This window comes from Chaetodon auriga, chromosome 9, assembly GCF_051107435.1.
Source record: "Chaetodon auriga isolate fChaAug3 chromosome 9, fChaAug3.hap1, whole genome shotgun sequence".
Taxonomy (NCBI): domain Eukaryota; kingdom Metazoa; phylum Chordata; class Actinopteri; order Chaetodontiformes; family Chaetodontidae; genus Chaetodon; species Chaetodon auriga.
Genome location: NC_135082.1, coordinates 13732773 through 13756764, shown reverse-complemented (window position 1 = coordinate 13756764; position 23992 = coordinate 13732773). Strand labels below are relative to the sequence as shown.

At 44.6% G+C, this 23992-nt stretch overlaps 1 protein-coding gene across 1 annotated transcript in view; it reads left to right on the top strand.

The window, feature by feature from the left end:
• Nucleotides 1-23992, top strand: part of LOC143326084 (A disintegrin and metalloproteinase with thrombospondin motifs 2-like) — a 110151-nt gene that overhangs the window by 79491 nt on the left and 6668 nt on the right. Inside the window, exons 4-22 of the mRNA XM_076739557.1 lie at nucleotides 1947-2152; nucleotides 12240-12323; nucleotides 14031-14187; nucleotides 15107-15212; nucleotides 15437-15580; nucleotides 16151-16283; nucleotides 16974-17003; nucleotides 18132-18245; nucleotides 18354-18499; nucleotides 18634-18809; nucleotides 20731-20864; nucleotides 20989-21112; nucleotides 21624-21704; nucleotides 21807-21970; nucleotides 22123-22279; nucleotides 22390-22525; nucleotides 22695-22902; nucleotides 23287-23416; nucleotides 23612-23698. Coding sequence (XP_076595672.1) covers nucleotides 1947-2152; nucleotides 12240-12323; nucleotides 14031-14187; nucleotides 15107-15212; nucleotides 15437-15580; nucleotides 16151-16283; nucleotides 16974-17003; nucleotides 18132-18245; nucleotides 18354-18499; nucleotides 18634-18809; nucleotides 20731-20864; nucleotides 20989-21112; nucleotides 21624-21704; nucleotides 21807-21970; nucleotides 22123-22279; nucleotides 22390-22525; nucleotides 22695-22902; nucleotides 23287-23416; nucleotides 23612-23698 — 2517 coding nt within the window. The remainder of the gene's footprint in view (nucleotides 1-1946; nucleotides 2153-12239; nucleotides 12324-14030; nucleotides 14188-15106; nucleotides 15213-15436; nucleotides 15581-16150; nucleotides 16284-16973; nucleotides 17004-18131; nucleotides 18246-18353; nucleotides 18500-18633; nucleotides 18810-20730; nucleotides 20865-20988; nucleotides 21113-21623; nucleotides 21705-21806; nucleotides 21971-22122; nucleotides 22280-22389; nucleotides 22526-22694; nucleotides 22903-23286; nucleotides 23417-23611; nucleotides 23699-23992) is intronic.

Here is a 23992-nt window from a genome sequence, read left to right as displayed (position 1 = left end):
TCATATTCAGACTTCCAGATTCATTCTGCTAGCGACTCAGGAGCCAATATTAGCCACGCGGTCGTTGTTTTACCCATGAGCCCGTTGCCTTGGAAACGTTGCATAAGAGGGAGTGGGAAAGCGGGATGCCCCTTGCTGATTGGGAGACAAGGTGGCAGATCTCTCTTTCTCTCCCCTTGTCTTCCCAGTATCTTCGTCTTGCATCTTCCCTCTCTCTTCTTCCCTCCGCTCAACACTTCTTCTAATCGTACGTGTCAAAACAGCGAAGCGCCGCCTGTCCCTCATGCCACGTGTTGAATCAGCTCACCACCCAGCACCTCTAAATAAAGCTCCACAGTCAAAAAGCAGCATATCTATTACAGTTAGTCGGCCCCGCACCCAAGCTTCGGCTAAATTAAAGCTCCTGCTGGAACAGTGATTTATAGCCCAATTGGAAATGTTTGTCCACAGAGTACTCACACACAAGCTCCTGCACACACACTTGCACACACGCCGCTCCATGAGCTGTGCTGTGTATCATCCTTGGCTGTGGGAGGCCACGGCTGGAGTCGGGGAGGATAGTGCTTTGTTGAATCCACTGAGACCACATGTTCAAGACTGCATGACTTGGCCCTCCGCAGCTTCCGTACAAGCAAGGTAACGTTGTGTCCACATACCAGAAGGATGAAAGAAAGGGGGGGTGATGAGGGAGGACAGCCAGTGAGGGAAGGATGGCCTTGGTTCTGGAGACAGGACAATTTATCTTCCGTATCCTCACTGACTGTGACTGTTTGCCAAGAAAAAGAGAAACAGGATCAGACTAGACATTTAAAGTTAATACAGTCGTTGAGGAGCCAGGACTGCAGCAGAACAATACGCTGTCCGACACACCTGTGTAGGCAAAACCAGAGGAGTGATTAGCGATCGGAACGAATCCAGGCCGCTGTAGGTTGCACACTCTGAATAACCTCAAATTGAGTTTCTTGTGTAATCTGCAATTTTTTCCCAGCATGTAGCAAGCCAAGAAAAGAGCAGGGTGGGCAGCCCCTGTGTGAGGGAGCTGTCTTAATCCATGTGTTTAGCAAGCACCATCTGCTGCTTTTATTCAGATGGGAGTAGAAATATTTGGTTGATTAGGAGAGGATCTGTGTAGGATAGCCGCACCGTTACCACCAGTTATAAGGGACACACATGCTCGATTCCCGTCAACTGGTGTCTTGGAAAGCAAACAGGAGACAGACACGCAGACATCAACGTGCAGGCGCACGACTCACATACACATGTGCAGACACGAATGTGTGGCACGCGGCAAACATGCGACAAAAGTGATCACAACAGCGTAACACCACAGAGAGAGGCGGACAGGTGGAGATGCACACTGGCTGAGCGGAACACTTACAGACAGATTTCTGCTCAGAAACAAGGCAATTCACAACAATCTGACCTACGTTTGGTAAATGTTGGGACATACTTGATTGAGCTTTAAATAGATAAACGTTAAGGTTTGTTTGTGAGTTGTTTCTTTCCAATGATTTAATTAATACTCAGTGTGCCACAGTGGTGCAGAGCTACAGAGATTGTGTGATTTAGAGTCTGGCTTTAGTTTGAGTTCAGCTCAGTTTGCGGCAACAGATAATTCAGGTTTAATCCACTGAATGATGCTGGCTGACCTGGTGCTTGTCCAAGCTTCTGGCTGGTTGCAGTTTATCACAGATTATATGCTTATGTTATTAAAATGCCCTATCCTTGTAGAGAATTACATAGAATTAGTTGGATGTCATTTAATGAGATTTGTAGACCAGCATTTCAATCAACTATACTTTCCAAATAAAAGGGACAGCGGGTCTTTTTTCCTTGCGCTTCATCCTTGAAACCTGCGAGTTCATGTGCCAATCGTTGACACCTTAAAGACCCGTCTCACTGCATATGTAAGTGGCACAGCTCTTATGTGTGTTGTCTATCTCCAGGCGCTGATCTCGGTGGTCTGATGGACCTGGAGTCGCTGTACCGCGGCGTGGAGCAGAGCATCAACCACACGCGGGCCGGGCGAATGCGCAGACAGAGCCTGGACAGGGCCTACAACATCGAGGTGCTGCTGGGTGTCGACGACTCGGTGGTCCAGTTTCACGGGAAGGAGCATGTCCAGAAGTACCTGCTCACGCTCATGAACATTGTAAGTGCTGGTGGCTCGCACAGTTAGACACAACCCAAATTCCAAAACAAGTTGGGATGCTGTGTGAAACATAAATAAAGCAGAATGGGACATTTGCGAAGGTCATTTTAGATCTGTGGTGTCACATCACACATTCAGTCTGCTGTGACACAGAACATATAAATGCATCATCATGAAGCCCGAAAATGACCTGCGTTGACCTGCTTTAAAAAATAATTAAATAAGAAAACTGTTCCATATGAGTTGAATGGGAAGTAAGTTATAGAGAGGTCAAAGAAAGAGGGTAAAACACACACGCACACACACACACCACACACACACACACACACACACACACACACACACACACACACACATACCAACTGAATGAGGATTCAATTCCCTTCCTACATGTTCTCATCCAGCAATCAGCTGCAGGTAATCCTTTCTTCTCTATCTGAATATGATGAGATTTCATTTGTTTGAGTGTGTGTGTGTATGTGTGTATGTGTGTGTGTGTGTGTGTGTGTGTGTGTGTGTGGTGTGTGTGTGTTAGGTGAGCCCTGCACTCTGAAGGGGCTCCTACATATCATTTCATCAGGCTTTGTGTCATGTCATCATTCATTGTGAGTGTGTGTGTGTGTGTGTGTGTGTGTGTGCAAGAGAGAGAGAAGAAGAGAGAGAGATGCAGAAACAGCAGGCAGTATGCTCCAGGCCACAACAACACTTAGCCAAGCACTCAAACTCCCAGTTGTTTTATGTGTGTGTGTGTGTGTGTGTGTGTGTGTGTGTGTGTGTGTGTGTGTGTGCGCGCGCACATGTGTTTGTGTGATGGTGTGACACTGAACACACTGCAGACTTTAATCTTTGCAAATTAAACCTGTGGTGAGAGTGCTGCTCGCACGCATTGGTCCGCGTGCACGCGCGCATTCATGTGTGCGTGTCGGTGTGTGTGCGCGCTGCTGTTTGCTTACGCTTGTATTGAGACCCACTGCGCAAGGAACCAATCTCCGACTGTTAAGCAGGTGCAAGCATACAGCAACAAATCCTACCACACCTCTTTGTCTCAGCTCAGCGCTTGAGAAACAACAAGAGCCGCTGTGCTCTCTGCCTCCCCTTTTAGATATTTGTTAGACAATATAGGAGAAGGGGATTCGCAGCCCTGTCGCAGCCCCCCTCTAATCTGTGGGGAAGCGACAGAGAGTCAGAGGGAGAAGGAGTATTTTAAACAGCGCATTCGGAATAAATTACTGACAGCCAGATAAACAGAAATAAATAAATAAGGGCTGCCTCCCACGCGTGGCATCTGGGCGACTTTCTTCTTGAAAGTTTGCTTTGCTCACTTCAGGATGGGTGTGCTCTTCTCTCTCTCCCTCTCTGTCTCTCTCTGTTTTATTTCTTTCCCTCTCTGTCTTTCTCTCAGTCACCCAGACTCGCAGCAGCACTGAGTCGCTCCACACTGAGCCCCTTTCCATCGTTACTCCTCCCTAACTTGGGTAGTTTATGGCAACAAATCCTCAACAATGTTAAAAAAAAACTTTGCAGGTATAATGGGAGTGATAACACATCTGTATGAGAAGACATACAAGGTAAATTTAGGATAAGGAGAATGATTTGACAATGTATATTTTCCACAGGTGCCTTCTAAAGGCTCTCATATGGATTATTGGACAGGTTTTTGAGTTATTGTAAAAGCGTGACACAGAAGGATAGGAACACCTTCCTTCTCTTTATTTCCCTTTCCTTGAAAGAAGACATTAGGAGGACATAAGGGCGCTGTTTTGACACCGTTATGTGATGATGTGTCTTCTCTTCTCCCACCTCAGTGTATTTACTGCTTCCACCTGCTTCTTCTCTGCTCAAAGTCCTCTACCCAGTTTCTCTCCTTACTTCCAGGCTGAATGGAGTGTGTTTGACATAAAGGCTTCTGTGTGTGTGTGTGTGTGTGTGTGTGTGTGAAGTGATCCTCTGTCCTTTGTTGCAGCAGCTGTTACACTGTTGTACAGCCAACTTTAAAGGATAAATAAAGTACTTGCTTTTCAGTACAAAAGGTTATTTTGTAAAACTACAAAGTATGCAGAGTCCTTTGTGTTTTCTCTCCGCGTCTTTCCCCTCTATGTCTGTCTGTTTCTCTGTCTTTCTATCTGTCTGCGTGAAGGACTGCTGAAGTGTGGGCCAGGGTCAAGGTGGACAGTTTGGTCTTTGGTCTGTAGGGGTGTGTGTGTGTGTGTGTGTGTGTGTGTGTGTGTGTGTGTGTGCGTGTGTGTGTGCGTGCATGCGTGCGTGTGTTGGAGGATAGGGGGCGGTACTGCTGTCTGCAGGACATCAAAGCGCTCCCACAGAAAACCACTAAATCCTGTCTGCAGAGTTCAATCAAGGTGTCAAAGTGTGTGTGTGTGTGTGTGTGTGTGTGTGTGTGTGTGTGTGTGTGTGTGTGTGTGCGCGCGTGTGTGTATGTTTATATGTATGTTGAGTCAAATGTGTGTATTGGTAATTCTGCTTCCCACTCCTTTCCCATGTGCTAACTTCCCTCCCCCAGTTGCATTTTTGTTCAATTGCTTCAATGTACAAGAATGGGTCAAACCGCAATGCTGAATTATTGACCAGACATTTCAAAATGGATGAGGATGCATGTAGATATATGCACAAAGACATGAATGAAGATGCACATTGTACAACCAAAAGGACCTATGTCAAAAATGGAGAGCATGTCAGGTTAATGTTAAAGCCTATTCATTCATTTTCTGCAAACTGGTTCGCAGGAAAGAGGCTGCTCCTCCTCTTTTCTCCCTCTCACTCAACAATAGATTTTAAAATGAGGATTTCCTCTTTTTCTATGGATTTCTATGATTGAAGAGATATTAAAGAGATCTGAGGACAGGCACAGATTAAGGGCAAAGTCGGACAACTGGAGGTTTCTTCACCTTTTTGGCTAAAGACTGAACTTTGCTGAATGACCTCTGAACCTGAGATGTCAAACTGACCAGACTTTCTATTTTTTGCCTCCTGTTAATTTTAACAAACGGTGTAACTTGCTAACAGTCAACACAGGTTTCTTTTAACTGTAGCCCCAATTTTTCCTAAATCTTAATCAAAACATTTTAGCCAAACCTGATCTATAGTGATGACAGATCAGGAAACCATCATATGGATCAGTTTGAAGGACCTGCTCCGATAAGCTTCCTCTTCCTTCGGAAAGTAGAGTCATATTGGGTTACTTTGCTTTATAGCGAGTGATAGTAACTGAAGAATGCACAGAAAATGTTTGTACATGAAAAAAATATTGGAATTGTACGTTAATTTACAGTTAACTCTGATAAAGGTGAGGTGTTGAACGTGAGGAGAGAGAAAAAGAAGGCGACACAAACGGGGAAAATTATTAACAAAAATGGAAAACAGGAGTAGAAATGGGGGGCCATACAGGAAGCTCTGTGCCTGGAGCTCATGGGTGACAAAGGGGACTGATAAGGACGCTTAAACACATGAGAGCTGTAGCAACAATGTTGTGGTAAACCCTGTAAAATATGTTGTGTGCCAAATGCCAAGTGGAGGCCATTGTGCAGTAATCTTCCTGTGGCAAAGATCATGGTGTTGGATAGGTGATAGTCTGTCTACCTGTCTGTCTCACCTATTAATGGAGACCTTTAGAGGAGTGCTGCAAGGTGTTAATCACACTCTCCATGGAGATGAATAGTCGCTGCTGATTAAAGGTGTGTGTGTGTGTGTGTGTGTGTGTGTGTGTGTGTGTGTGTGTGTGTGTGTGTGTGTGTGTGTGTGTGTGTGTGTGTGTGTCTTCAGTATGTGACAGCATAATTTCTGTAAGAGGTGTCTGGAAGTGGTGCATATCATTCAATCTTGTTTGTACCAAAGCTCCAGCAGGCAGGGAAACATCATATTAAGTTGTGGTAGGAAGAGCAGGGAAAGGAGACGTGGTCCAGGTAATAATAGACACCTTGTTAGCTGGAAGTGTCACCGATATGTACGGAGCACTGTCAGACTGAGAGCTCAAATGCTGGGTCTCAGTTTTTAAATATTCTCATGTGTGTTGACAAGAAGATGTAGAAAAGCTGTCCAAAGTCTTATCTAATTTATGTAGCACTCCAGCCAGATTTTATTTGATGACTCAGTTCTGTCTCATCAGCAGCTGAAAGTGTTTTTAATGCATATTTTCAAATTGTGTCCGCACAAATTTTAATTGCCTTATTAAATGGTGCTCACTCTCCACGCTGAGCCGATTAAAACACAGAAGCACAGTGTATGAAAATATTCAGATTCATATTAACGTAGCTAACTTGGTTGTATTTTAAGCCACCATGAGCATGGTAGTCTTAGTAAGGGCAAAGAAATGGACAAATCCAGACAGAAATAGACAAATTCGTACCTTATATGTCATTGTAATACTAAATGTGTTGTAGGTGTGAGCCTGTGGATGATGAGGTGCCAGCCTCTTGTTGCCCTCTGACAGATCTGCACAGTCTTGCTGGGTTGAGTCTGAATCCCTTATTCTCTCTTATCCCTGTTTGTTTTGCCTTTGCAGCAGTTAACGTCCCTGTGCCCTCCTTCCTTCCTTTTCATGCTTCAGACTTTAATCTCCAACACGACACTGAAATCGAAAAAACAATCTGATTAACAGGATGTAAATGCACCAAGTTATTAATGTTCTCTGATGCCGCGAAAGGTTTATTAGCATAAACATGAGTAAAACAAGCCTATATTTCTAATAATGATTTGCATAAACAAACAGTCCTCGTTATTCATTTTTAAGTCAAACATTTGAGTTACATATACAATTTATGCAGTTCAGCAATTACTGATTACTGCGCCTTTGACATCACTATTTGCTCCTCCTTTGCCAGTTTTCTCCTACCTTCTCTCTCTCTCTTTGTCCTCCCTCTTCCAGAGTTAAGTGACAGGCCCCGGCTGCATTATTTATCTGATAGTAATGATTCTGTGCCTTGCTGACCTGGCCTGCATTAGTTACTGCACAGAGAGACAGACAAATATAGGCTACCTGTAGCCTGGGTAGTAAGTAATGACACCAGGCGTCGCCCTTCAGAACGTCAGAGCACAGCCAGCAGCATTAATGAGAGACATGCCTGTACAGTTCTTAATAAGGAACTCTGTGTGTGTGTTTTGATAGTGTGTGTGTGTGTGTGTGTGTGTGTGTGTGTGTGTGTGTGTTCATGTCTGCATGCATGGAGAAGCACATTTCAGTGAGTATGCAGGTGTGTTATGAGATGAGAGATTATGAATCACTGTGCCTCATCTGTCATTGAGTGTCCTGCATCTCAAGCTAAAGTTGGGACCTAAAGGACAACATGCTGCCTCAGTGTGTGTCTCCATGTGGGAGTGTCTCATTAGCACATTAGCATTAGCGCTCACCTGGAAGTCAACCGCCCCCAATTGGCCTAACAGTCATCAAGGAAACGGGCTGGATCAGGCCAAGTCTGAACCGACCCACCCAAGTGTCCCCGTCATCTCAGACAAACACAGCTGCATGCACAGACACACACACACAGACACACACACACACACACACACACACACACAGAGTCGCTGTGTCACTTCCTTATGTATACTTCAGCCTGCCAAGATAACGAGGGAGTGAGACAAATGTTACCAAATGAGACAGAAATACCAGTAAGTAGCCAGACAGGCAAGATAAAAACTACAGACACACACAGTCTGACACACACAGAAACACACTCACACAGGGAGTCTCAGACAGGGTTAAACTGAGGAGACAACAGCACTCTCTGTATTTGTTTGGTGGTTGCTTAGCAACTCTGTATCTTTGTAAAGTGTTAATGGAGCATCCCAAACATGGGACTGAAGGCTGCCAAAAGAAAACTTGTCCTTGTGTCCTCCCTTGTGTCCCTCACTCTGAAACTGTTCCCTGCCACCCCTCCATCCTTCCCTCACAGAACTAAAAGCAAGAAACTTTCATTCGTTTGAAGATCATAGGTTGTGGTTGTATACTGTACTGCATTTATTATTAAGTTGTGGAAATAGTTAGATTTCATCCCAGTATCATGTCAGACCGGCCGATTCACTAGAAGGTAGCGTGTCAGTGTCGTGTTTTGGCTGACCTAAAGTGAAGCAGGGGGCGATAATGGCAGGAGCGAAGGACAAACGTGGTATGAAGAGCAACAAACTGGGCATATGGATGAGGTGGAGTGGCTGGATGGATCAAACAAAGACTGGAGACTGCTGTTTATGTCTCGAACCAAAGTGTGACCATTTCACAGCTTTAACCACGTGTTCATTATTGCTCTCGGCAGGCGTTATTTTGAAAATGCAATTGAACGTTGCCAACCAGACGTTGTATATTCCATAAGGTGACCATGGAGCCCTGCGTGTTGAAAAATGATGCTAATGATGCTTGGTCAGGACCCCTTGGCGTCACTTTAGTAGGCACTCTGTGCTCTGTGTCCCCATGCAGAGTGCCTTCAAAAGTGACGCCAAGGGGTCCTGACCAAGCGTTCGTATGTGATGAGCTGGGAGTGAGAATGTGTTGACAGAGCGGCAGATCTGTTAAGTGCTTTGGTGTGATATTGGGTTATACATTTACAAGTACAGTTTTCAGTTACTCTCCATCTTATGGTGCTTTATGCTCCAACTCCAGGACACTTCGGAGGGAAATGTACTTGTTAACTTGACCATATTTATCTGACAACTGTAATTTTACATTCAAAACATATGTTCAGTTTATAAAATATTACATGTTGTCGTGGATCATCTTTGAGAAATTACAACTGTAAAAAGACAAAGTTTTTTTTTATAATAAGTTGCTGATAATACCTCTGGAACAATATTTTGAATACAGGACTTTCACTTGTAATTGAGTATTTTTACATGCTACTATTGCTACTTTTACCAAAGAAAATAATCAGAGTATTTCTTTCACTACTGTCCACCACTTCACACTCAGATTATACTCTTTTTCCCCGAAAGGTCAAATATAATTTCTATCTACTAAATATAGAGGAGTTGTACAATGCACAAAAAAGTCCCTCAGGAATATAAAAAGGTTTATCAGGAATATGTGTCAGCGGCCATCCTGTAGGAATTATTCAGCTATTGTGCAAAACTGAATTGTCCTGCAGGAATTTTTTGCTGATTCGACAAATGTCAGTTTTGGCTTGCAGTTTCAAAGATGTGACTGTAGACGAGGAAGGGAGGGTTTAACAAAAGATGCAAGAAAATGGGGAGTTGTGGGAAGTGTAGGATCCAGTGTTTTGACCCATGCTAGAGACTTGTTAAATCTGCGCCTCATCAGTTTTCTGTCAACAAATGGATGGCCACGAGCTCGACTCCCCTCGCATATAATGTCTTCCACTGAAACCGCTTATATCATTTTATCTTTAACATTTTCTATATACACAAAAAAACATTTCATCAACATCAATAAAATGCAGCTGTGTTCGTTGCCCATAACATACGCTTGTCCATACCATAACCCCACTGCCACCATGGGCCACTCGATCCACAACGTTGACATCAGCAAACCGCTCACCCACACGACGCCACACACGCTGTCTGCCATTTGCCCTGAACAGTGAAAACCGAGATTCACTCATGAAGAGAACACCTCTCCAACGTGCCCAACACCATCGAATGTGAGCATTTGCCCACTCAAGTCGGTAACGACAACAAACTGCAGCCAGGTCAAGACCCAGATGAGGATGACGAGCATGCAGATGAGCTTCCCTGAGACAGATTCTGACCGTTTGTGCAGAAATTCTTGGGTTATGCGGCAGCTGTCCGGGTGGCTGGTCTCAGATGATCTTGGAGGTGAACAAGCTGGATGTGGAGGTCCTGGGCTGGTGTGGTTACACGTGGTCTGTGGTTGTGAGGCCGGTTGGATGTACTGCCAAATTGTCTGAAACGCCTTTGGAGATGGCTTATGGTAGAGAAATGAACATTCAATTCACGGGCAGCAGCTCTGGTGGACATTCCTGCAGTCAGCATGCCAATTGCACGCGCCCTCAAAACCTGCGACATCTGTGGCTTTGTGCTGTGTGATAAAACTGCACATTTCAGAGTGGCCTTTTATTGTGGCCAGCCTAAGGCACACCTGTGCAATAATCATGCTGTCTAATCAGCATCTTGATGTGCCACACCTGTTAGGTGGGATGGATTATCTCAGCAAAGGAGAAGTGCTCACTAACACAGATTTAGACAGATTTGTGAACAATATTTGAGAGAGAATGGTCTTTTGTGTATACAGAAAATGTTTTAGATCTTTGAGTTCAGTGTTGCGTTTGTATTTTTGTTCAGTGTACAAACTTAACATCTGAGAAGGTTAAGTCATATATTTGCTCATTTGCCAGACAGATGTTTCTAATAACGCACAGGCCAATGCTGGAAATCAAACATGACTTTATTTTGAGATTCCTGAAAATGATGTAAAGCTGTTAAGCCCTTACGTCGCAGCCATGTTTACATTTCGATGGAATCCAAAACATTTATTCCAAACAGTGTGTGATTAACAAATTAGGAATCTGTCTTGAAGGATCAGTCCACTGGATTTTTCCTAATAGAATCCCGGAATTTCCGACTTTACACCACGTATGGAACAGAGCATCAGGTTACACCAAATGTCTCCTCTCTTCTTTAAAAAGCCTTCGCTGCAGCTCTGCGTTACATTTGTTTTCTAAGAATGCATCATTTCCGCTCTCTTTCAGGCTCCTTCTCTTCTCTCGCTGTGCCTCTGTGCTCCTTCTCCCCTCTCTGCTCAGCTTCTTGTCTCTCTCCCTCTGCCTCTCTGTCTCTATTCGTAGCATTCCTCAACTCTACCTTTCTCTCGCTGGGTGTGTCTGCAGTTTTGTTCTTCATCTCTGTACCTGTCTCTCTGTGTGTGTGTGTGTGTGTGTGTGTGTGTGTGTGTGTGTGTGTGTGTGTAGAATATGTGTGTGTCTCTTCCTCCACAGCATGTCCATCAGCCATCTCATTACGGCTGTCTGTTTTTACATCCCTTTGCCTCATTAGGCACCACACACAGCCACTGAGGACAGCAGGCCTCAACTCCTGCGGCAATTTAGCCTTCTCTCTTTCTCCCTTTCTCTTTCTCTTTGTGTGTGTGTATGTGTGTTTTGCCAGTATAATGCTCTCTGCATCTCCCTTGTCACACATTACCTTGTTTCCTTGCATTAGGCTCTTTCCTTCCTTTGCATCTTTCTTCCTTCATCTCCTCTCCATCTGTGCTCATGGGAAACGGAGTTCCTTGCACTCCTCAACTCCCTGTTCTCTCCCTTTTCCTTCTCTTCTCCTCTCGTCTCATATCACTGTAACTACTTTCTAATAGGGCACCCTTTATGAATGAATGGATAGATTTACTGATGTTTGATAAGTCTTTATAGGGTTTATAAAGCGAGACATTTATAAGATCAACTTTTGGACTTATAGAGCATGTAGATCAAAGGCCATTCATTGAAAGCCACTGTCACACTTGATGTGACCATATGAAGGGACAGCCATTATCTGGTTAGCGTAGCTTAGCATTGTGACTCTAAATAGTTTCAGTCTTGCACATAACTTTTTTGTAAAACCGCAACTTGTTTTTACCTTCAGTTTTTGTACAAGTTAGACAAACAGGATATAACCTGTTAGTTAGTGGGCTTTAGAAAGGCTAACAGGTTGCTTTTCTTACCTTTGCACAGAGCCAGGTTGGTTGTTTCCTCAAAATTCACCCTTGATCTAAGCAAACCGTCTCCTGGTCATAGCTTTCTATGTACCGTATAGACATGGGAGTGATATCGATCTTCTCATCTTACTCTCGGCAGAAACCAAATAATGGCATTTCCCAAAATGTCAAACTATTCCTTTAACTTTTTATTAACATTCATAACTGCAGACTTGATGGATTATTATAAAGAAAAAATGAACATAGTGACACTTGCAACAGCAGACCTGGCAGCTTGTGAGCATTAATTAATCGATTACTACCATCACAGCCTGCCAAGGTTGCTTATAACTGATCTATAAAGTATAATCTAAAGATTTATCAATATTAATAGATTGAAATTTTTACATATTAGGTTGGAATCTTCTGCATTTCTTCTACTGAGACCTGTGTTCCCTCTTGTGTCTTTCTGTGTGACTCCAGGTGAATGAGATCTATCATGACCAGTCTTTGGGAGCAAAGATCAATGTGGTGCTGGTGCGGATTATCATGCTTGGCTACGGCAAGGTAAGACCCGACAAGACATGAGTTCTCCTGAAAAGTCGACTGAGACAATCGCTTTAAGTACCTACACTAAGAACAGCCAAGTCATACACAAACACACACACACACACCCATAAACAGACACACAGACATATAAACACGCACACACATCAGCACGCACTGATGCCCGGAGCCTGTTATTCCAGTGGACTGAGCAAAAGAGGAACTAAAAGCATGCAGCGTCCCAGGGGAGTGTTTCCAAGTCACACGCCTTCACAGTTCAGCACCAAAGCACACAGAAAGTCTGCCCGTTATGCAATCAGCCTTCCTCCCAGTAGGCTGCAGCACAGAATCATGGGAAGTCCAGGCAAAGATAAACAATCAATGATAGCCCTCCCTCATTCATAAACAGAGAGACCGGACGATGGGGGTAGCATCCTTTTCTTCTTGCCTGTAACTCTATCTGCCTGAAGGGAACAAGAGAGAAAGAGTGGAAGAGAGGGAAAAAGAGAGATAAAGCAAGCGAGAGCAGGGATTACCCAACAAATGATTTTATTGCTGGATAGGTGCTCTGTGATACGCTTATGCTGCTGTAGCCTTATCTCTTCCTCCCCCCTCTAGATGTCTACAGTCCCAGTGGAGCCCTGGAAACACACACTCCCACACACACACACACACACACACACTCACACACACTGCTCCATTGGTCATTCTGGACCAACCCCTATGTAGCTTCGGCCAAAGCTCCGGCTGTCCATCATCCCCAATTACCGTGGCAACAGAGCTGCACCCAGACAGCCTGCAGATTGGCTATGTGACCCTGAATGCAGGCGCACCCACACACACACACACACACACACACACACATGCTCCAGCACAACATGTAGACACTACACACCATTATAAATACATCTTTAAAGAGCCTAAAAACACACTGAGACACACACACAAGCACCTGATGAACATAATAGAGCGCACGCACACACACAAACACACACACACAAACATACACACAAACACACACACACACACACACACACACACACACACACACTTGTACTCTGTCTAAGGGGTATTTGTGCAGAGGCAGGCCATATGTCTTCTCTGCAGCACACTCACACTACACACACTCTTCGCTGTTTGATTCAGCTGTGCATTGTGCATGTGTGAAAACAGCGAGGAAACGTAGAAAGCGAGGCGAAAAAGGAAGCAGTGGAAGAGAGAGATGGAGAGACTTGTACAGCAGAGTGAAGGGAGGAAGAGGAGGGGAGCAGAGATCCTAATGAGGAAAAGAATGAGAGGTGAAGGTGAATGGCAGGAGTTGCTGGCATCTGGATGTGTGTGTGCGAGTGTCGGTGTCACACATTTAGTCAAAGGCAAATATTCTGTCATTGGACAGTTTTTGAGTGCTGATGCATAGCTCATTAACAGGCAACTCGGTGTTCAGTTTCATGTTCTTTATTGAAACCATCAAGATTACAGGATCCTAAGCATTATTGTGTGAGTAATGTGGATCCCTCGGAGTGTGCGTGTGTGTGTGAGTGTGTTGTACACCTCAGCAATTTGCAAGATATGCTGACTATATATAACATTGTGACACTGCCCCCTACAGGGTTGAATAACATGTTGTTGTACCAGGACTGAAACAAGAGGAAGGTTTAGTTCCCTGTTTTTGTATAATCATTACCCTCTCAGCTCACTTCTCCTGTGTGTGTGTCTGTGTCTTTCCAGTCCATGAGTCTGATTGAACTGGGGAACCCGTCTCAGAGTCTGGAGAATGTATGTCGCTGGGCCTTCCTGCAGCAGAAGCAGGACACAGGCGACGCTGAGTATCACGACCACGCAATCTTCCTCACACGACAGGAATTTGGCCCCACGGGCATGCAGGGTAACGCAAGACATGAATATATTCTGAGCCTTTTCTGTTTATACACATATCCAAACTGCACACCCACCATCCTGAGGACCTAAAAACTCAAAAGTAGACACAGTAAACTCTCCTCTTCCTCCCATTGCCTCGCACAGCTGCATAGTGCACTGTGGGTTTGGTGGTTGGTGGTTTTCTGTGCAGCTGAGTGCAGGCTAACGGGCAGGCCCAGGGGAGAGGCCTCTAAAGGCAGTGGCCCAGCTATCCAGAAGCCCTTCAGCTGCCCTTGGGCTCAGCCTTCAGCAGCAGAAAATCAATAGGCAGAGCAGGGCCCGCCACAGTCCCACAATTAAAGGCAGTACGGGACAGACAAGCACACAGGGAGTTGGAGATTGGCATATGTTGGGGTGGAAGCCGACGGTTTAGGGTTAGGATTAGACACACAAACATGCGAACATTTGTGTATGTGTGTGTCTGTGAAAGAGTATTGTGTGTGTCAGTGTGTCAGGAGTATACATTATGCATATCTTTGTATAGATCTCACATTTAAGGAAAAAAAAATGAGTTAACCAGTTTCATCTCATGAATGCACATACTTTAAGCAGATGTGTATTTAAATCTTTCAAGACTGACTTCAAATATTGGTCAATTGAAGAAACTGTATATAAATAGATCATTTGACAGTATGAATTTTAATAGATGTTTATTGGGCTGTGGCACATGTGTATATTCTGTTGCGTATGGATATTTTGCAGCAAGTTTTTCAAAAAATCTTCTATTTTGAGAGGAGGATCGGCAATACAAGCTGTGCACATTTTGTGTGAAATTTTACATTGGAAGTTTGCACTGAAATGAGCAAAAACTGAAAAGAATTTAAATGAACCTCAACCTTTCTGTAAGTTTACAAACCCTGATTGCGCCTCTCTTCCTGGTTGCCTAGGGTACGCCCCGGTGACGGGCATGTGCCATCCAGTAAGGAGCTGCACTTTGAACCATGAGGATGGTTTCTCCTCTGCCTTTGTGGTGGCGCACGAGACCGGGCACGTGTAAGTGCATTTTCCATAACGATGTCCTGCAGGCTGCTCTTGTGGTGCTGAAAAAGACAACAAAGCATATATTATATATATAAGACAGTAAATATGAGACGGACTGTTTTGGTGCATCGGTCATCTCATCCAGTATCTGATGAGAGAATTGCTGCTACATTTTCCCAATCTGTCTCCACTGGTTCATTTCCTTTCCCTCCTCTTCCTTCCCTCTCGGTCTGCAGGCTGGGGATGGAGCACGATGGTCAGGGGAACCGCTGTGGGGATGAGGTGCACATGGGCAGCATCATGGCGCCACTGGTGCAAGCTGCCTTCCACCGCTTCCACTGGTCCAGATGTAGCATGCAAGAGCTGGGACGCTACCTTCAGTGAGACACACACACACACACACACACACACACACACACACAAACACGCAGACATACCAAGATTTGATCATGTGGGTTTTTAAAGGTCGATTCATTAATCAATATTTTAGGTTGAATTTGCATCTCTGAGATTAGCTGGAAGTTACCAGAGTTATTATAAAGTGTCTTAGTGCGAAGGTGGTGTGGTTATATTCAAGGTGAATAAAGTGGAGCTTTAGGTGCATTTTTTAAAGTGCATTAGAGCTAAAACAAGTGGTTCATTAGTTGACAGAAAATTAATCAGCAACTATTTTTATTGATTAAGTCATTTTTGAAGCCAAAGTGCAAAAAAGCCCATGGGTTACACCTCTTAAAATGTGAATACCTGCTGGTTTTCTTAATCCTCTGTAAAAGTACATTGAATATGCTTTCAGTTTTTGAGGTTTTGTATCCAAATTATTAAATTTATAATCATCAAATTAATTAATTAAAAATTAAAATCATAGTCCTAATTATTGTTTGCACAATGACATGAATAAATGGAGGAAAATGAATTAAGAAAGTTGGTCACATTTTTCTCCCCTCTTGCAGTTCTTATGACTGCCTCCGTGACGACCCCTTTGACCACAACTGGCCATCGCTGCCTCAGCTTCCTGGTTTGCACTACTCCATGAATGAACAGTGTCGCTTCGACTTCGGCGTGGGCTACACGATGTGCACCGCGGTAAGAGATCCCCATAGTCTGATTTACTAACATAGCTAGAGCTTACTAACACTAACTAACGGCACTAACATAGTGACAGCAAATTCCACAGCAGTTGCCACCAGTCAAGCTTAGCGTCTTCTGAGATGTCGGGGTAAACTTTTAATTCAGTTAATTCAGAAATTGCTGTCTTTCACTGTGGAACATTTGTGTGGGAGCTCCTGCGCTCTGAAGGCAGCACTGACATCTATCTCTGATCTACATTGTAATGAAAGAGTCACACATACACAACTATTCACATTCTCCTGATGTCCTCTGCTTTCCTCTCCCGGCCACTGGTGGGATTGGCATCTTGCTTAAAAGCAGGTAATTGTTTCCATAGCTATTTCTTTTTTTCTGTTATTAATCTTAATTATGGTGAAGAGTATTTACAATAACACTTACCTTGATACCACAGTGCCTTTACATGAACCTGTCACCAACAGTATTTTTGTAAACACGAAACATCACAGAGTAGACGAGCTTCACCCAGCTTCAGCGTCTTGCCAGTCATCTTACGTTCCCACTGTCACCCTCACCCACTCTATGACTGTGAAGCCATTGTGGCACGCTGTTGAGAGGCTGTTACTTGATTGACAAGGGGCTTGTTCAGGGGCTTTGCACACATTGCTAGATTACCCTCTATTCTCTTGTCAAACCCATTCCCCGCAGCTACAAAAGGCGGGCCAGTCAGGAACACAGGTAAGGTGACCACACCTCCCGGAAGACATGTGGCCCGTCATTTGTTTTTCCTCAGATTTTCTTTTTTCTATTTGTCCTCTGAAGTTGTAATTGTTTGTAATGTTGCTCCTTACTTTTCTTTTTTGTTTTTACTGTACTTTGTTTCTCTGTTCTACCCATCGTCATATTTTGGACGTTAGTCTGCAGGATTCTAAAATGCTCATTTCAAGAGAAAGTGGATGGAAAAATCCCTTAAAAACACTGTGACTCCACTGGTTCAGTGGCTATGCTGCAGTTCGATAGCTGAGCCGTACCATACCACGACTCTCTTCCTCCAAATCTGTGTTAAATCACTGCAGCGCTGGCAGGAAGGGCCTCATTATATTGGCGCACTCGTGACCATAAACGAGTGGAAAAGGTTGGAAAGATGTCTTTCCCATCCAAGGAGAAATGGCTGAGCCAGAACAGAGGCTGTTTTTCCATGTTTCACTTCAGCTTTTAGGATCCTCCAGTCTGATGTCATTGGTGATTACCTACCACAGTCTAGCCATTGATTGTGACTCGCCCCCTGACCTGCAAAGGTCCCCTGGGGTCATGTGGGTAGGGAAGTCTGTGGAAAGGAGGGAGGAGGGCACGGCCCCTCAGACATTGGACTGCAGGACAGTTTGGTGGTATCCTCATCAATGGTTCATATCAGAGAAATTGGTCCTTGATCTGTGCATAGGGACATTTTAAAGGTCAATGAGACCTCACCTTTTGGCCTTTTAACCTTTCGCCCTCTGACCTCCCAAGTGTCCCAATTAAACCACAGGCTGTCTCATTCTGAGAGTCTTGTCTCTCTCTCTCTCTCATCCTTTGGTTTAGTTTGCATGAATGGCTGTGTGTTTCTCAGTGGAGCGTAGTGTACAGTGCAGTGACACAGTGCAGGTTCTGTGTTGTTATTGTTGGGTATAACTCTGCTGTGGTTATTGTTGTAGTGATCTTTCTCTTCTCATCTCTATTTTTATTTCCTATTTTCAGTGTTTAGTCTCACTCCAACTGTCTCATGATGGTTGACTTGTAAAATTGAAGGTCAGTCTGTTACGCAGCGTGTGCACTGTATGGTGGAGCTTTTAATTGTAAGAGTGAGTCTCTCTCTGTGCCCTGCAGTATCGCACATTTGACCCATGTAAGCAGCTGTGGTGTAGCCATCCAGACAATCCCTTCTTCTGCAAGACCAAGAAAGGACCGCCCATTGATGGCACCATGTGTGGGAATGGGAAGGTATTTATACACTGTTGTACTTTAACATACGTCGTGTGGAAGAAGAATGATTTGACAGCGCTATGGATCCAAACAGCAACCGTGTCCCGTATTCTTGGTCTGTTGCAGCATTGCTTTAAAGGTCACTGCATCTGGTTGACCCCTGACATCATAAAGCAAGATGGAAACTGGGGATCGTGGAGTGAGTTCGGCCAGTGCTCCCGCACCTGTGGTGGAGGAGTACAGTTTCGCACACGCGACTGTGACAATCCGAGGTAAGAAACTGTGGCATTTTTTAAATTAACATTGATTAAGATAATTCGTATGAGTGTTAAATGTGTAATTTCCAGGTTTTCAAATAAAAGCAAACACACATTTTAAATGACGTATGCCTCCTCTGCCCTCTCAGGCCAGCCAATGGAGGCCGTACCTGTGTGGGGGCGACTTATCAGTTCCAGATGTGCAACACCAACGAGTGTGAGGATATCTACAGTGACACACGAGAGGAGCAGTGCCACGCTTGGGACCCTCGCCCTGAACTCCACAGCAACAAGCACCACTGGCTGCCTTATGAACACCCAGACCGTGAGTGTACACATGTGCATGGAAAGGGGATGAAGTAGTTTGGCAGTGGGCACAGTCTGAGTATGGCAAACCTTATGTGATGATACACCGTGGAAGTTGTAAATATGAATGAAAGCCAAAACAAGGAAGCAAACACATAATTCTTGAATGCGGTTGGGTTTTATATATAGGTTGTGTTTTGTTGCATCTGGTCATCCTGAGTACAGCTTTGAGCTGTGACTACGCCCTTCCGTGAAAACACACCACCTCTTTGAAAGTCTCTTTAAAAGCAATCTTCTTTGAACTTCGTGTCTTCTCTTTCTCCACCCCATCGCTGATGTCATTTGAACCTCACTAACTCCCTCCCTCCTCCTCCATCCTCTTCTCCGTCGTGTATCAGTCGGCACATATGGACAAACTATCAGATTCACTATGAGATCCCATCCTAAACTTCTCCACTTAATATCCAAAGCCTCTTTACATCATTGAGAAGTTTTAAAATGAATGCTTGTGTGTGTGGTTGTCAGACCCACCCTGCCCCTAAATGGAGGTGTCACCGCCATACTGATATGTATTAAATTATCATCCTACTAAAGGGCAGCTCCGGAGAAAAGTGCTGAGCTGTCTCCATACCTAATCAGAGGTCAAGCTACATACACTCCACCAAGAGGGGCCTTGCTAAATTGTTTTTCTCCATTCTTATCATTTCTAAATGCCATATTTTTCAGCAAGACTTTCCCAGTCTCAAATTACTTTTCCAGGAGTGTGTGTCAGTGTGCGAGCACAGATGTGTGTGTCCATGTGTGTGAGGCAGAGAGAAAAAAAGTGAACAGGGAGGTGAAATTGAATTCCATTCATGGTCTGTCATCTCCTGAGTTCCAGATAGTGTGAGGAGAGAGAAAGAGAGTTTCTGCTCCGAGTGTGAAATTGTAGTATTTGTTTAGAGATGTTTGACACACTGTTGCTTTTTTGTCTCACTTGGGTCTTTTCCCAAGTCAACAGATATACTGTAATTTACTCCTGAGCAAAGAAACATGAAACGTTAGGCTGCCCTGTGTGTGTGGCTGTTTAAGCAGATGGTTTAGAGGGATTCTTCCAAGCCATGGGTCTATCACATCAGATCAGAAGCACCAGATTGTCTCCTGTTTTCAGTGTTTTCACACAGATGTGATCGGATGTTTCCTTCGACTCCTCAGAAAGCAGTATGTCAAGGCTCTCTGACCCTTTAGTTAACACCTCCTGAAAACCTAAAATAAAACTTTCGAGGTATCAAAAATTATGCAAATTAATGTGTGTTAATCTATGCTGTAAATCTATGTGCATTTTGAAATGGTGAAAGCTGGGGAGCAGGATGTATGTGTCAAGTATCAGCAGCTAATGAACCGTATATCCTGCTGCATAGCATATATACATCTATAATGAATCTATACACTGTGATTCACAAGTATAAGTGCATGGGCCCCCGCGATTATCAGAGTGTACCTCACACACTGCACAGGAGAATTCATTCAGATCGCTGAGAAAGGAATTCCTTCATTGTTTCTGTGTGTTCTCAGTACAACCTGAGAAAACTGTGTTTCTCCACATATTGCAGTTCTACAGTAGCACGTCTGCCACCTGCTTATTAGTGTCAAAGCACCATGAGACAAGGTCTCTGGATTATGTCCATCTGTAATAAACGTGATGAAGTAGGAGTGTTCATTCTCACTGGGATGAACTGCCAGGTTTTGTCTCTGGAGCCTCATGTAGTTGTAGTATGACTCACAAAGACAGACACAATGAGGCAGAGCGTCACGCTGACTCATGGAGGGCCCATTCAGAAAATAAAATATAATCACATGTTGGTTGTAAAGATTACATCAGCTAAATGGATCACAAATGTGCTGTTCTGGCACCATCGTTTGAAAGATTATTGTCATTTTTTTGTGTGTTTGTCTCCCAGCTGACAAACGCTGCCACCTGCACTGCCAGTCCAAGGAGACACGAGATGTGGTCTTCATGCAGAAGATGGTACTGGACGGCACACGCTGCTCATACAAGGACCCTTACAGTGTGTGCGTGCGAGGGGAGTGCGAGGTGAGTGACGTTATTTGTGTGTGTGTGTGTGTGTGAGAGAGAGAGAGAGAGAGAGAGGGAGAGCGAGACAGCTGCATGTGTTTCAGATCTACGTGTGCTAAACTTTCCATGTCCTCACGAACAGAAAGTGGGCTGTGACCGTGTGGTCGGCTCCTCAAAGCAGGAGGACAAGTGTGGAGTGTGTGGAGGAGACAACTCCAGCTGCAAAACATTCAAAGACACCATCACACGCACAGCCAAGAAGCAAGGTAAACACACACTAACGGTCACCATAACCCTGTATTTTTAGTTTTATTTCCATCAATGCAGCAGCTGTCTATCATGCTGATAAATAAAAGTAGTTGGCCTGTCTCATTTCCTCATGGTCTGTACACGTTGCCCTCTATGTTATGTTCAGCTAAACATCGCCCTCTAGAGGAGGATTTGTAGCATTGGCCAAACCTCAGTGAGTTGACGTGTTTCCATGTGAGCCGAGCATTGCCAAGAAGTTATGTCAAATCTCACTCGAGCTTATATTCATTATCTAACTCTTGACGTCGGAGCAGACCTACATCACAGCACCAAAATTCTCATAATCTGATATTTACTCTGGATGATAATACATCCACGTCTGCAAGGGTTTTAACTAGTGAGCAGGAATACATGGTTGAAATGACTAAGAGCTCTTTACTGGATTAGCTGAGGCTCTTAGTCAGGAAACTGTAAAATGAGTTTTTGATGATGTTGGAGTCACAAACCACAGTGTGTGTTTTCTTTCAGGTTTCCTCAAAGTTCTTGAAATCCCCAGAGGAGCGAGACACTTACTGATCCAAGAGCTGAAAGCAACCTCGCACACTTTAGGTATTTGACAGTGTTTTCCATTTCAGTGTGTAGATTTTGTATTGTTTTATATGCATGCAGGCAGTTCAAGTGTAATCGTGCATATTTCTCACCCATCGACAGCTGTAAAGAATGTGGCGTCAGGGCTGTTCTTCTTGAATGGAGAGAACGAATACCCAGAATCCCACTCGGTCATAGAGAAGGGCGTGGAGTGGGAATATGAGAATGACAACGACAAGGAGGCGCTTCAGACCACTGGTCCTCTCAGACATGGAATTCTGATCATGGTGTGCATTGACCTGAATGAAGATAGTATTGAATTTGGTCATACACAAGCATTTTCTGTACACCAAATGATCTAAATTACACTCAAAATATCACCTTTTGTCTGTAATCTGAAGTGTTGATTAAGTTTTCATGATGATTTTTCTGTTTTTAGATGAAGTTACATGGAGATGAGGATGTGAATTTGTCTTATAAGTACATGATGAACATGGACAGTGACTCCGCCATTCAGAACAACATGCTGGTAGAGGACAGCGCATATGAGTGGGCTCCAAAGAAATGGTCCTACTGCTCCAAGCCCTGTGGTGGAGGTACAGCAGAGCGAGGGAAATGCTATGAATGTTGGGTCTCTCATTTTGCATGCCTGTCTTTCTGTTTCTGTGCTTACATGTGGGAAATGTCCCATCCTCTCTTGCTGTAGGGAAGCAGTACCTGCGATATGGCTGCAGAAGAAAAGTTGACAGTAAGATGGTCCACAAGAGCTTCTGCAACAAATCCAACATGAAACCAAGAGGAGACACCAGAGACTGCAACCAGAAGCCCTGCCCTCCACCCATGTATGCTTTGTTTATTTATGGCACCAACTGTAAAAATGTTATTTATTGAATCAAAGCTTTTTCTGCATTCACTTGGCTGTTTTTTTCCCCTCCCTTCTGACTGTTTACTTCAGTATTTTGACATTTTGAATGCCCTCAGAAGTCATGTTTCTCTCTTGATGCTCTCCAGTTGGGTGACAGGGGAGTGGCAAAACTGCAGCAAACCATGTGGAAAAACGGGGATGCAAATCCGCTCGGTCAGCTGTGTCCAGCCGTCAGATGACAACACCACACGCTCCATCCACAATAAACACTGCAACGACGACCGGCCCGAGACTCGCAGACCCTGCAACCGGCACGCGTGCCCCACCCAGTGGAGGGTTGGACCGTGGTCACAGGTACGCAGGCTGAGCGGGGATCAAAACTCAAACAGGAAAATGGAAAACAGTGTTTGGCCGGTTTGGGTTTTTACAGGGAAATACTTGATATTTTTGTACCGAAGCCCAGCAGCTGGTATTTTTGTGAGACATTCGATGTTTTTAAATATCACAAGACTTTCTCAGAACTGTATTCTTGGCAGGTTTGACAAGCCATAAAACCGATCATGTGATCTTCACTTTTACCGCTGACAGTAAACCAAGGATAATGATTACAAAAACAGCACGATGTTCATGTATTTGCCTTTGTACTGATTTACATTTTGTGAACTTGGAAACGTGTAATGTCCATATTTACCAAGCAATTTGTTAGAATGTGTTTGTGTTCGTGTCCTGGATCTGCAGTGCTCAGTGACATGCGGTAATGGGACCCAGCAAAGGCAAGCTCTGTGCCACACCAGAGACAACACCATCGGCTTGTGTCTGGACAGTAAGCCCGACACCATCAGAGTCTGTCGCCTGGATCCATGTCCCAGTGAGTGTTAAGAAACCTCCAGATTATATTAACATATTGTTGGCCCCGTGTTGCCAGTAATTGCTTGCAATGAACTGAAGTTAATCTAGAACACACGGAGGCAAACAGGCCCTGGAAAAGGTGATCACAATATCCATTGAAAGAATTCCCTTCCCGCCTAAACTACTCCATCGCTCTCTCCTCTTTTCTCTGCAGAGGGCTCATCAGACCTCAACAAGAACGGCAACATCCTGATCCAGTGGCTGTCTCGCCCCAACCCCAACTTCCCGAAAACCTCCTCACGTAAAACCTCCCTCTATAGTTCCCAGCCTGGTCTCCACAGCGGCAGCCGCAGCTGCATGTCTGTCCTCTGCTGGGCCCTGCCCATCTCTGTCCTCCTGTCTCTGCAGGGCCGGCCCCGGCTGGCCCCCTGACCCGCCCCTCCCCCACGCCCCGTGCCTGTGCCCACGCCCGTGAGCGAGTGGCAAAGCTTTTGCTTCTCTTTTTTGGGGGGGGGAGGGGGGGGATGTTGCCTCTCTCTCTGTGCGTCTGAGACGGCTCTGACTGGGGGGGAGGTCTCTGGCTCCTGTGTGTGCT